The sequence below is a fragment of the Hemicordylus capensis genome, chromosome 2, assembly GCF_027244095.1.
Source record: "Hemicordylus capensis ecotype Gifberg chromosome 2, rHemCap1.1.pri, whole genome shotgun sequence".
NCBI classification, from domain to species: Eukaryota; Metazoa; Chordata; class Lepidosauria; order Squamata; family Cordylidae; genus Hemicordylus; species Hemicordylus capensis.
This window is the reverse complement of record NC_069658.1, coordinates 35,900,575-35,914,698: the sequence shown is the minus strand read 5'-3', so window position 1 is coordinate 35,914,698 and position 14,124 is coordinate 35,900,575. Positions and strand designations below refer to the sequence as shown.

The 14,124-nt window shown below is 44.0% G+C and overlaps 1 protein-coding gene across 2 annotated transcripts in view; it reads left to right on the top strand.

The window, feature by feature from the left end:
- The window catches only part of PLPP1 (phospholipid phosphatase 1), a 116,753-nt gene that overhangs the window by 82,179 nt on the left and 20,450 nt on the right, over window positions 1-14,124 (top strand). For both annotated transcript variants that reach the window (XM_053288230.1, XM_053288229.1), the window contains exon 4: window positions 6,057-6,114. In XM_053288230.1, the coding sequence (XP_053144205.1) occupies window positions 6,057-6,114 (58 nt within the window). The remainder of the gene's footprint in view (window positions 1-6,056; window positions 6,115-14,124) is intronic.

Genomic DNA, 14,124 nt, shown 5'->3' with positions numbered 1-14,124 from the left:
TTCCCTTCTCACCCCCTCCCCACATTCTCTCAAACTTCAGAGGATTTTTTGCTGAGCCTCATATTGTCGCTGAGCCTCATGTTGTCTAAGAAATGTTATATGAAGGGTTTGCAGAGTGTTAGTTTTGTTGCTCTTCATTTAGCACAGAATATTGATATACAGTTATAGAGAAATGCTTCCATATTTGTACACAGGAGGCCTTTAAAAGCCTTGAACTTCTTGTAATGTTTGGAAATGTACAGAAGTAAATACACAGACCATTGAGAATGGGTGCTATAATGGTTCTCGGGAATGTGTTTTGTGAGTGTGTTTGTATTGGAGCATAAGATGGTCTGTGCTAATGACGGTAGAGAAGAGAATATCCTGTGCACTTTGTTCTTTTATAGAATGCATAACTTAAGGCCTGCTGAATGGTGGTGTGAAAAATAATAAATACATAGCGTTCTCCTTATCTTTCAAGCTTGGCTTAAGAGCATAACATAATTAATGTTGCTGAACACATTTATTTCTGGTCTATTCAGTATGTGTTAGGCTGTGGTACTTTTCAGTTATGTCCTGTTGGTTGTACAGTCAGTTGCATTCTAGATATGTTTTAAGATCCACCTACAATGGTACTGAATGTTATATTTTAGGCAGTTCACTCATAAGCCCTGTCCCGTATCCCACCCCTCATGGTTCTCCCCTATGGTTAACCCCACCCCCATTCCTTTTCCAGTTGTATGAAATGTGAGTTTGTAGTAACAGACTGAAACGCTTGATGTAATTGAGTCACATTATTACTGGGAATGTAAGTTATCATACACTTAACTTAATCTTTTTACATTAAAAATATGTGGGATTTTTATTGCACCATTGTGATGATGAAGGCTTCGTGAAAACTGAAGAACTTCTTTTGAGGTACAGACCTCTTTGTGTGTAAACTCTCATGATGTCTGTCTGTCTCTGTCTCTCTCCAAATATATATATATATATATATAGAGAGAGAGAGAGAGAGAGAGAGAGAGAGAGAGAGAGCAAACGAGCTTGCTAAATGTGTCAAAAATATTAAAATAACTGTCTTCTCTGGACATTGCTTTTCAGATGGATCCCACTAGATGTATTTCAGCATGTGTGCTTTGCATGCATGGAAAGAAACTATGCTAGGATATTTCCTCCTAAGTGAACCCCCACAATAGGCTTTGGTACAAGTTATCCTTTTTGTGAGAGGCTCCTTCCCAATTTTAAATAGTTTATTCTAAAAAGAAGTGTCAACATTAGACTTAATGACTGGAGCGAGAAGTCAGAATTAAATATGTGCTTTGGGTTTGTATTCTGACTTGTTGAAATAAACCCTTCCAAGAGCGAAAAATATGTGAAGCCAGTTGTCATGAAACAATAATATACACCCCGACAGCTCTTGGGGTCTGATGTATGAACTGCTACTGCAATGATTAAAATCTTTCCAGAAATGTGAAGAGGGAGGAATACAACAAAATTAGGGCTTGATGTTTCCATCTATGGGGTAGTTTCACTTGCACTTGTAGCATTTTAGTTCAAATGCTTATTTATCCAGCGACGGGGTTGTAGGGGAGGAAAGGTGGCTGCGCAAAGAGCGAGGGAGTTTACGCTTGCTAATGCTGCAGTGGAGTCTGGAACATACAAGCCCGTGGCTGGCAGGGGAGACGGAATGTTCCGGGAGCTGCTTTTGGAAGAAGGGGCTGCCTGGGGAGGAATGTTCAGCAGGCCCTTCTATTGTCTGTCTGTCTCTCGTTCTGTGTCTGTTTAAAATATTAAAACTGGAGAGGGGGTGGGGAGGAGAAGGAAAACAAATGTGTGTGGCTGACAGGTCAATAAGGGACAGATAATATTTGCAGCTGGAACTTGGGCACTCTCACTGATTCTGCTGAAGTTGCACTGTGTGGAGGATTTAATTTTGGCCTTGGTCTGTGAGCCAGAACTATACATTAAAGCATGAAAATGTAGAGGACACCCATTAAAGCATGAAAATGTAAGCCATGCACTGTATTCCAATGCACGAGGTTTTTCTCCGAGGCAAAGGTCAGCCTGTGTGCCTGTCCACTAATAATGATGGTTTTAAGCCCCTAGTTTGATGCTTTGGGCTTGTTAGGAGGCCTTAGAAATTAAGCTTTTCAGCTACAGCTCTCCATCTGCGGCATGGGTATGATGCTGACCTTATAGGATGGTTGTAAGGATTATAACAAGATAATGCATGTGATTTGCCATAAAGCACCGTTAAAACACAACAGATCTACTATCGATATCCAAAAGAGCTGAAATGTTATGGTTCTTATGAATATATAGCCAGAACACCTGTGGGTGGGAGGAAAGTACGGTACTGGCAGACTCTAGGTAACCCACAGATATGTTGGTGTCATACAAAATCTGAAGGGGGGGGGGAACTAAGGGGGCCAAAAAACCACCCAGATTACCCGTGTGTAACTCAGTGGAACAGAATGTTTGTGGACTCAGGGAGCACTTAACAGACAACTGTGGGTGGAGCTAGTGGAACTCCGTGGCAAGGAGAGGGGGAAGGAGGGCCTGAACAAACAGAACAGGAAATTTCCCAGCTTGATGGTCACAACCCCTTTTACTGAGGTGCCTAAAATTTTCAACATGCTTGGGTAACACCTGCACACAAGGGATATACTGCAACATTTTCTTGTGGCTCCATACTTGCTGCTACTATTCTCAAATTTATCATAACAAAAAGTGTTTGGTAAACTTCTGTTAGGTTGAGAAGGAGAGAATAATTGCCCAAGGCTACCCAGTGAGTTTTTTTCAAATTTGGGTTTCCCCTCCTCATCTAACCCCAACATGCACATTTGCTACCCATGCTGATTATCGGCTGTGACAGGCTCAGCTAATGCAAAATAAATTGAACAAGCTGTGCAAATATAAAACAGTGGTGGAAAGTTGAAAACAGCATTGATCTCCTAGGATGTGACAGAATTATCTGAGAGGATTCTCTGAGATGTCTCCTTGAAAGGAACCCTGAAATGTAGAGGGTGTTTCAGTTCCTCCTTGAAAGGAACCCGGATAATACTGAAATACAGAGACAATTTCCACTTTGGAGAATTTTTTCTCTACATCTATTGAGCAGCTGTGTTAGCATGAATTTGAAGCTGGTTCCCAGTTCCTTGTTACTGATTTGACACAAACAACCTGAAATAAAGAGCTGAAGTCTACATATTGTTGCATCCAAATAAGCTTTGGAATAATGGAAAAACGGATCTGTCTAGCACAGAGTCCGATTCTGCATATGGCAGCACTTTAGGTGTAAGAGAATGTCTTGAATCTGTGTTACTTTTGCTTCTTTCTCTTGTTAAGTCTTCCTAAATAAGTCTAGATCTGTCTGAGACGGTCTACTGAGCAAGATGGATTACTGGTCGCTTGCATTATGGCTGTGCTTCTTACTAAAACCTCCAATTTTGTGTCTTATTCCCACTTAAATAAAAACACTAGCAAACTACAAATATTATTCTGTGGGAAATGTAACTTTTGAAAATGTACTTCAGCTAGAAACACAAAATACCAGAATGATGTAATGGAAATTTTTCAGTTGTCTTCATCATAAGGCAGACCCTGACCCACCACGTACTGTGTGCCACCTTGTGCTCTCAGTGCTTTTCCACTTGGACAGTCCTTAGCTGGATTATGGCACTTTCAGCTTGGCCGATAAGTATACATCTGCAAGAAGATGAACATAAGAACAGCCCTACTGGATCAGGCCCAAGGCCCATCTAGTCCAGCATCCTGTTTCACACAGTGGCCCACCAGATGCCACTGGAAGCCACAGGCAGGAGTTGAGGGCATGCCCTCCCTCCTGCTGTTACTCCCCTGCAACTGGTACTCAGAGGCATCCTGCCTTTGAGGCTGGAGGTGGTCTGTAGCCCTCCAACTAGTAGCCATTGATAGACCTCTCCTCCATGAAGTTATCCAAACCCTTCTTAAAGCCATCCAAATTGTTGTTGTAGTTGTTGCCATCCAGGTAGTTGTTGATGACAGAACTTCTTTTCCTTTCAGGAGGCAGCCATTTTTAAAAATCCTTTCACTCAGTGGTGGTGATGGTCTTAATGTAGATTTTCCTATAGTAGTTTTCAGATTGTGTTCCAAGGAATCCCGGTGCTCCTCTAGCATGGATCAGGGCTTCCTCTATGAGATCATTATTTAATTGTGAACAAGGAGAGTTTGTTTCACCATCACGAATCTTGCCCTACAATATGCAGCAAAAAACAGGAATGTTGGGCATATTCTCTGACACCTGAAGTGCCTTGTTGTCATTTGCCACTTGAGGTGAAGGGCAGTGAACTGCACTGCCCCACTTGCTGGCTTTGCACCCAGGCAGGAGCTGGTGCAGATGTCCCCTCACCCCTCTCCCTTTGCCAGCCCAGGCACCACCCAGCCGCCTTCCCCCTCACTCACTGCCCCCAGGTGCTGTTGCTACTGGTTGCTTTCATGGCACTTGGAACTGTGCAATATACCTCCCAGCAGCACTGGCTGGCAGTGTTCCCTCCCGAGTTCTTTCATCTCTGTGCAGAATGAGTTTTGTTCTGGGTGGCAGTATCAGAGCAGTGTGCATGCATCTGCGATCAGAGCGGGGCCATCCTGATTTAACCTGAGCGAGATCTACAATTAATTGGGCGGACATTTTAAAAAACAACCTTGTGAATGCGCGAGCACATTCTGAGCACCTCAGAATGCATATGCGTGCATATGCGCCTGCCTTAGGGGAAGCACTGCTGGCTGGCCTCTCCTCTGTGCTGCTGCAACAATGCCAGCTTTCTCTGTATCTTGCTGTCTCTTCGCTCCATCACCAAACCTGTCCAACAGCACAGCAGGTGCAGGGGCGGGGGTGGGTGGGAGGAGAGGGAGGTAAGCCAGTGTCAGAGCTGGCTCCCACTTGGAGGTGAGACCTACAGCGGGGCGGGCAGGGGAGCGGGTTGCCATTCAACTCAGAATGCAACACATCAGCATTCTGTTTACTAAATAGAATAGTCAAAAGCTGTCTCTGGAAAGACTGGAAGGCCAGGCTGGTGTCCAATAAGTACTCAGAGCCTAGAATGCAGACCAGGATTGCTTGCACCATATAGGGACTCCCTGGAGTTGCCTTCATGCCCTGCTTGAAGATGTTGCAGAGGCATTTCCCACAATGGGAAACCAGATGCTGGACTTCTTTCTGCTGGTGGTTCTATAAAGATGTCCTTATTTATCTTAATATAGAAAGACTTCTCAGCTGATAAACTGACATGGAGAATAGTTGCCTAAGGGAGGAAAGTTTGAAAACGATAAATCCAGATTATTCCTTCCAGAGATATGCTGGCTAAGTACTGCTCTTAAACAGTGTTTCCTGTAATGGGGGCAATGGGGCAGGGGCATAACAAGGCTAGAGTGTGCCCAGAGACAAAATTTTAAAATGGACCCCTCGCTGATACACACACACACACAAACACACACACACTTCACAATATATAGTCATGTGACTTGCCTCTGGGGGGCCCCTTGAAGCGTGGGGGGCCCCAGGCAGCCGCCTCCCCTTGCCTAATAGTAGTTACGCCCCTGCAGTGGGGCAAGGGGAGATGAGTTCCATGGGCTGCCGGGGTGGGGCCGCCAAAGCTCCTCCTCCCCCAGGGTATTTCTCCCGCACCCAGCTGCCGAATGAATCGCTCGCCGGCTGGGAGTGCAAGGTGCACCCCTCTCCTTCCCAGCAGGCTTACTACACCTCTGCTTGTAACGGGGGTTCCCAGATGTTGTTGCAATGGCCTTTGGCTGGGGATTCTGGGAGTTGAAGTCAACAACATCTGGGATTCCCTGTTACAGGGAACACTGGTTGTTGCTGTTTTTTAGTAGTTGTAGCCAATATTCACATTTCATGGCTGACACTTCATCTTTGGAGCTGTGAGGTATATATTGCTTTGAGCAGCTTCAGCTTCAACTCCAAGTCTAAGATTTTTGTGTTATCTGTCCTATGATGCAAAGTTGTAGATTCTGTCAGATGCATAATGACTCTTTGTGAAAGGAAAAGATAATAAATATGTGCCCATGTTCTTGTCTTTCAGACTTTCATTTTACTCCGGACATTCTTCTTTCTCCATGTATTGCATGCTGTTCCTTGCAGTAAGTATATTCTTTTGCAGCTGATTATACTGTTTTTAAAAAGTCTGTTGCATATTAAGCTAAAATATTTGCAGCTTCAGCATTTCCTTTGGGCTGTTTATGCAAGGAAAATATTACATGAAGAAATTGGCGGGAGGTGGGTGTTGCTTTGAGATAATTTGCTTGAAGAATGGAAGGTTAGGCCATTATGCATTAGGTGTGCTTGCTAGCAGGGAGTGAGTAGGTCAAGACAACGTGTGGTCAAGATGCAGAAGGAGAAATGTTGGTTAGCTTGAACTTTGGCTGTGCTTGGGTTCTTTATCTCAAGCCCAACAACTAGATGTCTGGAAAACAGGCTTTTAAGGAGCAACTGGAACAAGTATGTTTTTCCTCTAAGGAGGCAACCATTACCTATTAGTCAAGGTTATAGAGGCTGTCGTCTTAAGTCACATATGAGAGTGAAATTGATGGCTTGTTCTACTACTTAAAATGTGTAGATTTTTCAGAGTGAATCTCTGTGAAAGTGTTAATGCCAACTCCAAGGATTTTTTTTAAAATTTATTTTATTGCTTCTCTGTATAAGAGCTTCTATTTGAGCAGAGGGTGCCTCCGCCTGTGACATTGCTGGCCATCCTGGGGTGCACCCCAATAAAGTGAGTAGTTGGCCATGCCAGTAGAGACATAAGAGCCTGAACTTCCAGCTCCTGGTATGGAAGGGACTCGTTGAATTATGCCCCCACTGGGCAACAGTGTTCTCTGCCAGGATGACTGGGCCAATCCCGGGAAGAGACTGCTCTTAGAATGCAGCCATTGCCACAGCGATGCTAGGTAGGTGGCGTGGATGTAGAGACAGTGTGGTTGGGCTCATCTGCTGGGGGAAAGAGGGTCTCTCTCTCTCTCTTTACCTTTAGCAACCCTCTTAGTTTGTGAGGAGCGGTAGGATGCCTGGGTGCTGTAGGATGTGTGAGTGAGTTGGGCATCTTTCTTTTGAGTGAGGACAGAATGGCATCTCTTCATGCCCTACTGAGCCACTTGGGCCTTATCCCTCAACTTTATACTTAGCCTGGCGAGTATGGATATTTCCACCAAACTAAGCATGTGTGGTGTGTTGTGAGCTGGTGGAAGAGGCAACACAACCTTCCTTGACTAAAGGGGAGAGGATACGTCCAACAAGTATTAACAGGCTTCAGAAACATAAATAGCAGTCTATCATTGTCACTCTGTGTTGACAAAGTACATTCTAGCTATTTGTTCTTCATCTCTCTTGGCCAAGAGAGAAGAAACAACTTCCAAAGCAGATTGGACAATCGATTCAAAATGGAGACTTCAGCTTCATGTCTGCTTAAATATGCAAATAACAACACCACAAGGCCTGCAGCATTTCAGTGAGGCATGTAGGAATGGAATTTATAAATGATTCCCAACACATTTTTGTGGACAACCTGTAGATTTATTATATTTTGAAAAGCTTGGACTCCTTTTAAAAATAGTGTTTTCATTTTGCTTACAAATGCTTTTTGCCTGTCATGGGGGAGTATGTTTTAAGAATACTTGTGCCCACTTTTCAAGCCATCATCTCCATGAGCAGGATTTGTTCTTTGACCTCTGATAACTTTAAGACTCCTAGCATAATGTCGGGTCTTGTGGCCTGTAGGGACACAATAAAATTGTGTTGTGTTGGGAACCTTCCTAAGCACTGTCTGTTCCTGAAGGTAGACCTCTTGGGTTTGATTTTGTTCTTGGAGCACATGAATTGTCAGTCTCCATCACAGTTCTTAGAAAGCGTGTAAAATGTTGGCTTTTTACCCAGGCTTTTATATGATTGTCTCTACTGCTGCTTCTTTGTATTTTGTATGGATTATTTTATGCTTGTATTTTAAATCGTTTTAGTCATATTTCTGTTTTTATATTTTAGCTTAATATTTTAACTGTGTATTTTTATAGTCTTAATTTTTCTGTGTGAATTGCCTTGGGAATGTTTTACTATTATTATTAATTATTATTTTTACATTTCTGTCCCGCTCTTCCTCCAAGGAGCCCAGAGCGGTATACTACATACTTGAGTTTCCCTTTCACAACAACACTATGAAGTAGGTTAGGCTGAGAGAGAAGTGACTGGCCCAGAGTCACCCAGCTAGTTTCATGGCTGAATGGGGATTTGAACTCGGGTCTCCCCGGTCCTAGTCCAGCACTCTAACCACTACACCACGTATATAAATTTAACAATCAATCATTAAAATTGTATGGATCAAAGTTGCTGCCTTTGCAGTGTGTAGCATGAGAGAATTCCTTAATGTGGGAGTTCCCAAATGTGCATCCCCCAATGTTGTTAGACTACAGCTCCCACCAGAATGGCCAGAGGCCATTTTTCTTCGGATTCTAAAACAGCATGATGTCTTGGAAAAGGGGGCAGTACGAAAATATAAACATTAAATGAAATGAGCTGAGACAAGTTGCATGGCTAATTCTTGTACTGGTTATAAAAAACTCAACCTACTGTCCATGCTGCCATCGGTGCAGCAGGACCACTAACTAGCTGCACTCCTTGCCTGTGTTTCATGTACTTATGCAAATGTTTTGTTTACCATCAGATATGACCTTTGATAACTTGTTCAAGTGATGGCCTAGTAAACATGTTGAACTTTATGCAGTTTCTTTCTCATTGTTGGCTGGGCTGAGCTAGAAAGAGCCATGAGAATTCCACAGAATGTGTCTTGTGTCGGAACACGATTGATCTTTAATGAGGTTGTGGCTCTGTGTTGTGTGATAAGGAAGGGCTTACCTGAGGGCTGGTTCTGCCCTAGAGCAATTACAGCAGCTCGCTCTTGCAAGACGCAGATGTGGTTGCCTCTGTCTCTTTCTTTGTGTAGACATTTCATGGCTCCTGACTTTCCCACGTGGCAGCACAGTATTCTGGCCTTGGCCCTGCATCAAGCCTGATGCATCAGATAACCTGTTTCAAATGTACTTTCCGACCGGCTTTGCCTTGCTGTTTGCACGCTTGAAGCCAGCTGCACTTCTGTGCTGCTCGTGACTCTCCAGTTCCTAACATGTGGCATTACTCACATAGCCTGTGCTAATCATAACCAGATGCTTGAAACTTCAGCCTCTTGAGGGCTGGAGGAAACTGATCTATGGTACTGTGACAGACTGTGTGTGTGTGCACGCACGCACACTCATGAAACCAACCCAAAAGGATATGGTAATGAAACCGGCCACACTGACAACTAGATTATACCTCTGCAGGACTGGAGAAACCAACAGAGCCCCCATCTCTCCTCATTCCATATCAACGTTCACTTCAAACTACCCCCTTTAACTTCCTCCAGATTGTGAGAAGGTGCAGCTTGTCTCGGGGAGAGTGTTTGCTCTGGCCTGTGGGCAGATCCCACAGTTTGTCAGTTGCTTAAAGCAAGTTTCTGAACCACAAACTCAGCATTGTAATAGCTGCTGCCTGTGTCACTGTGTTAATTTCCATGGCAAATGCTTGCTATATGGATGTGCCGAAATGCGATTCGGCATCCGAATCATGGGCACATCTCTTTTTAAAATGGGGCTTACAGAGCCCCTTTAAAGTGGAGAGCAGGTCTGTACCTCCTCCTCCTCCTGATTGCTCTAATCCCGGCGCTCCCCACAGCTGTGTCTGTGCACTGGCGAGGCATCTCCCAGCTGCCCCGTGTGACGCTGGCTGCACATGCATGGAGGCCATGTTCGTGCCAGCATTGTGCAGGGGCAGCTGGGAGATGCCCCATTGGTGCACGGGCATAGCTGGGGGGAGCGCCAGGATTACATCAATAGCAGTGATTGGAGGAGGAACAAGTATGGACCTGCTCTCCTCCACTTTAAAAGGGCTGTGTAAGTCCTCGTTTTTAAAGGGATGTGCCCATGATTCGGACACTGATTCATGTTTTGAGCACATCCCTAGCATGCTATTCTTTCTTCTCCCCCACTAAAACTGCTGTAATAGGCAATGGTCCAGTAGCTGTGCTCAGTGTCCTTACCAAAGTCTGTGTACAATTGCATTTTGCAGCATGTTGTGATACCTTGTCACAATAGTTAGATGTAAGATTGTGGAGATGATGTGTCACGCAGCATCTAGAGTAGGGCTGCACAACTGTAGCCCCCCAGTTGCTGCTGGACTACAACTCCCTTTGTCTCCAGCCACAGTGGCCAGTAATCAGGGTTGATGGGAGTTGTAGTCCGACAACAGCAGAAGGGCTGAAGTTGTGCAGCCTGCTCTAGAGCAAGGATAGGAAAGGGACATGCCCAAATCCTGTCCCTTGCATGTTTGCTCCTTTTCTCCCCATACTTCCAAATATCTGAGGATGTTTCTGTTGAGCTTAAGAGTAAAGTGTGCCATCAAGTCGATTTCGACTCCTGGTGCCCACAGAGCCTTCTGGTTTTCTTTGTTAGAATACAGGAGGGGGTTACCATTGCCTCCTCCCGCTCAGTATGAGATGATGTGTTTCAGCATCTTCCTATATCGCTGCTTCCCGATATTGTACCAGCGGGGATTTGAACCGGCAACCTCTGGCTTGGTAGTCAAGCCATTTGCCCGCTGCTCCGCTTAAGGTGGTTCCGTTGAGCTTAAGATACTTTATTTTCTGTAACGTTGTTTTCGCGAGGCATGGCATACTTGGATCAATGTGCTCTGATGTTTGTAATCTTTTTCTAATCCGTGTTTTCTTTATGCTGGGAACAGATCAAACTGACTAGTTCCCCAGTTTTGATAGTTTCTACTTTTTCTACTGTTGATACTGTTTTTCTGGCACTCCCTACATGTGATCAGCAATACCACTGATTGTCTGATGTGCTTGATCGGTTCAGATAATCTGTATGTTTCATGAGAGTAGAGCTGGTCTTGTGGTAGCAAGCATGACTTGTCCCCTTAGCTAAGCAGGATCCACCCTGGTTGCATTTGAATGGGAGACTACATGTGTGGGCACTGTCAGATATTCCCCTCAGATGATGGAGCTGCTCTGGGAAGAGCAGAAGGTTCTAAGTTCCTTCCCTGGCACCTCCAAGATAGGGCTGAGAGAGATTTCTGCCTGCAACCTTGGAGAAGCTGCTGCCAATCTGTGAAGACAATACTGAGCTAGATAAACCAAAGGTCTGACTCGGAATATGGCAGCTTCCTATGTTCCTATAGTGCTTTGGGTGCCTATTTATAGGGAAAGTGGTCCAGTAATTCTAAGAACAAATAAATGAGCATCACTGTAGCTTGTTACCAATATTGATCAGGTAAAAGGAGTTAACTGTGCTGGTGACACTTTTATTGATGTGGTTAACTCTTCTTCAGACGGATATGCAGCTTGTGCTAATCAGAGTGCAAATATCCTTACTCAGATTCCAGGAAGGAAAGGTTTTCCCCTCCACATAAAACTGGTATAGCATTATGGATGAAAGACTAAGTGACCAAACAAGAAGTCCTTGGTTCTGTTCTTGCCTCTGCCATGAACTCACTAGACGACCTCAGGAAAACCCCATTGTGTTTGCCCACCATGTGTGCAGTATGGTGATGATAATACAGGTCTACCTTACTGGGCTGTTCTAAGGATTTCAAAGAGAATGTATGTGATGCATTTTTGAATGACCTACAGTGCTAACTAGTATGGTTACTGTCCCTGGGCATGCCCTCAACTCCTGCCTGTAGGCTTCCAGGGGCATCTGGAGGGCCACTGTGTGAAACAGGATGCTGGACTAGATTGGCCTTGGCTGTTCTTATGTTTTTATGCCTCCCAGCAGAATGGCTAAGTTGGGAAGACAGGCAAGAAGTAAGGTTACTTGGCCAACTCAGTTGGAACACGTTAAGGGATCTCCACCAGTGTTTCTCTTAGCAAGACTATGGATGGGGTTGTTGCTCAATGGCAGTGTAATGGAAAAATGGTAGTGCTGGAAAAGATTCCTGTTTGAAATCCTGGAAAGTTGTTGCCAGTGAGTGTAGACAGTGCTGACATATACAGACCAAGTGTCTGACAAGCAGCTTCTCATGCTTGTTCGTATGTCCAGTTATCATTTATTTCATGGGAAATGAGGACCCTGCTAGGTTGAGGGACCCTTCTAGGTTGGGGAGCAATCTACTGCTTGACAAAGATGAATAGAGCACTACCAAAATACCTTTAAAACACAGCCCTAAATACCATATTATCAGCCCATCACCACACTGGGTCCACGGTCCAGATGCCTTGGGGTTACTAGTGATCTGCAACTGTATTATTATTAGTAGTAGTAGTATTTACACTTCTTCCTCCAAGGAGCTCAGAGCAGTGTACATGGTTATTTTTATCTATATGCTGATCGTTTCTAACTTGTAACTGTTTTTCTAAACTATTGCTGGCTAGGAACTAGACTTTATTGTGAACTTCTGAACTTAAAAGTTCTCATCACAAAGATAGCATTGGGATGAATATTATTGGCTCCCTTTATTTAATTAATTTATTTATTTAATCAATCTATCTATCTATCTATCTATATCCCGCTCTTCCTCAAAGGAAGAAGGTTAGGCTGAGAGAGAAGTGACTGGCCCAGAGTCACCCAGCTAGCATCATGGCTGAATGGGGATTTGAACTCGCGTCTCCCTGGTCCTAGTCCAGCACTCTAACCACTACACCACTCTGGCTATTGAAGCCATTGATCATCCTTTGAATAGAAATAAACATATGGTGGTTTTTATTTTTGCTGTTTGGTATTCTTATTGGAAGAGACTTTTCTCCAGATAAGACCATTTTTTCTGCTATGCTCGTTGAACCATTACTAGCACCCTTGGAGAATACGAAAGGCTGACAAGTCATGAACAAGGAATGCTTTAACTGGGTGAGCTAATGATAGTCCACCCCTCACCCTAACCTTTGCTTCTTTATAGGGTACAACAGGCTTGCTGCAAGGGTTGCCTCTATTTCAAGGGAATTGAATGAAGGGAATGATTCATACTCACATACATTCCCCTATGGACAGTTAAGAGTACAGGAAATGTAGGCTATTCTTTAGCTGGTGTAATAAGAGCAATGGCTTAGGAATAAAAACACCATCTTCACTGAAGAAGTCAGAAGTGTGATAGTTTTTCAACTTTCTAAAGAAAGCTATTTTTAGCAAGATTCTAAGATACATAAAACTTTATTTAAGTTGTGGACTCTGGTCTCCACTCTGCTCTCATTTGGAATCAAAGTTCTGGTTAGCTGGGCAGCTGTCCTGCATCTTACTGACTCAGAAATGGAAAGATTTACTTGATGTGGAAATTGGACATGTCCCTGCCTATGAAAATGCAGCTGTCGTCTTGACTTTAGTATTTGCATTTAGTGAAAATGGTCTTCTCCCCACACTCCACCCCAAGCATGGAAAAATAAAAATCCTATAGGCATGATTCACGACTTGCTGCTCTTTTCGGGGTATCCTGGGAGACAGGGTCCTGCAGAGCTCATGGAGAAGCTGGCCGTTGGCAAACTATACCCAGAAGAGTTTCAAATGGGATCAAATACCTGTATTTACCCAAATAAAAGAAAATTCTGAATTTAAGATGATCCTCTTGAAAAATAGAGGTTAAACACAGGCTATACACAGTTAATGTATGAACTAAATACGGCAGCCAGATTGGTCTCTGGGGCAACCCGGAAAGACCATATTGAAACAGTTGCACTGGCTGCCGATATGTTTCTGGGCAAAATACAAAGTGCTGGTTATTACCTTTGAAGCCCTAAACAGCTTAGGTCCAGGTTACCTTAGAGAGTGCTGCCTTCAGCACGATCCCCACTGCAAGTTAAGCTCATCTGAGGAAGTCTGTCTTCAGTTACCACCGGCATGTCTGGTGGCAACTCAGAGGCGAGCCTTCTCTGTAGCTGTTCCTGGACTGTGGAATACACTCCCAGCAGAAATCCGTAATCTGAGCTCATTACTGGCCTTCAGGAGAGCCCTTGAAACCTATCTGTTTGGCCTGGCCTTCCAGGGTTTTTAAAAACTGTTTAAAATGTTTTAATTGTTAATGGTTTTATGTTGTTTTTACAGTTTCCAATATTAACTGTTAATTGATTTTAGTTT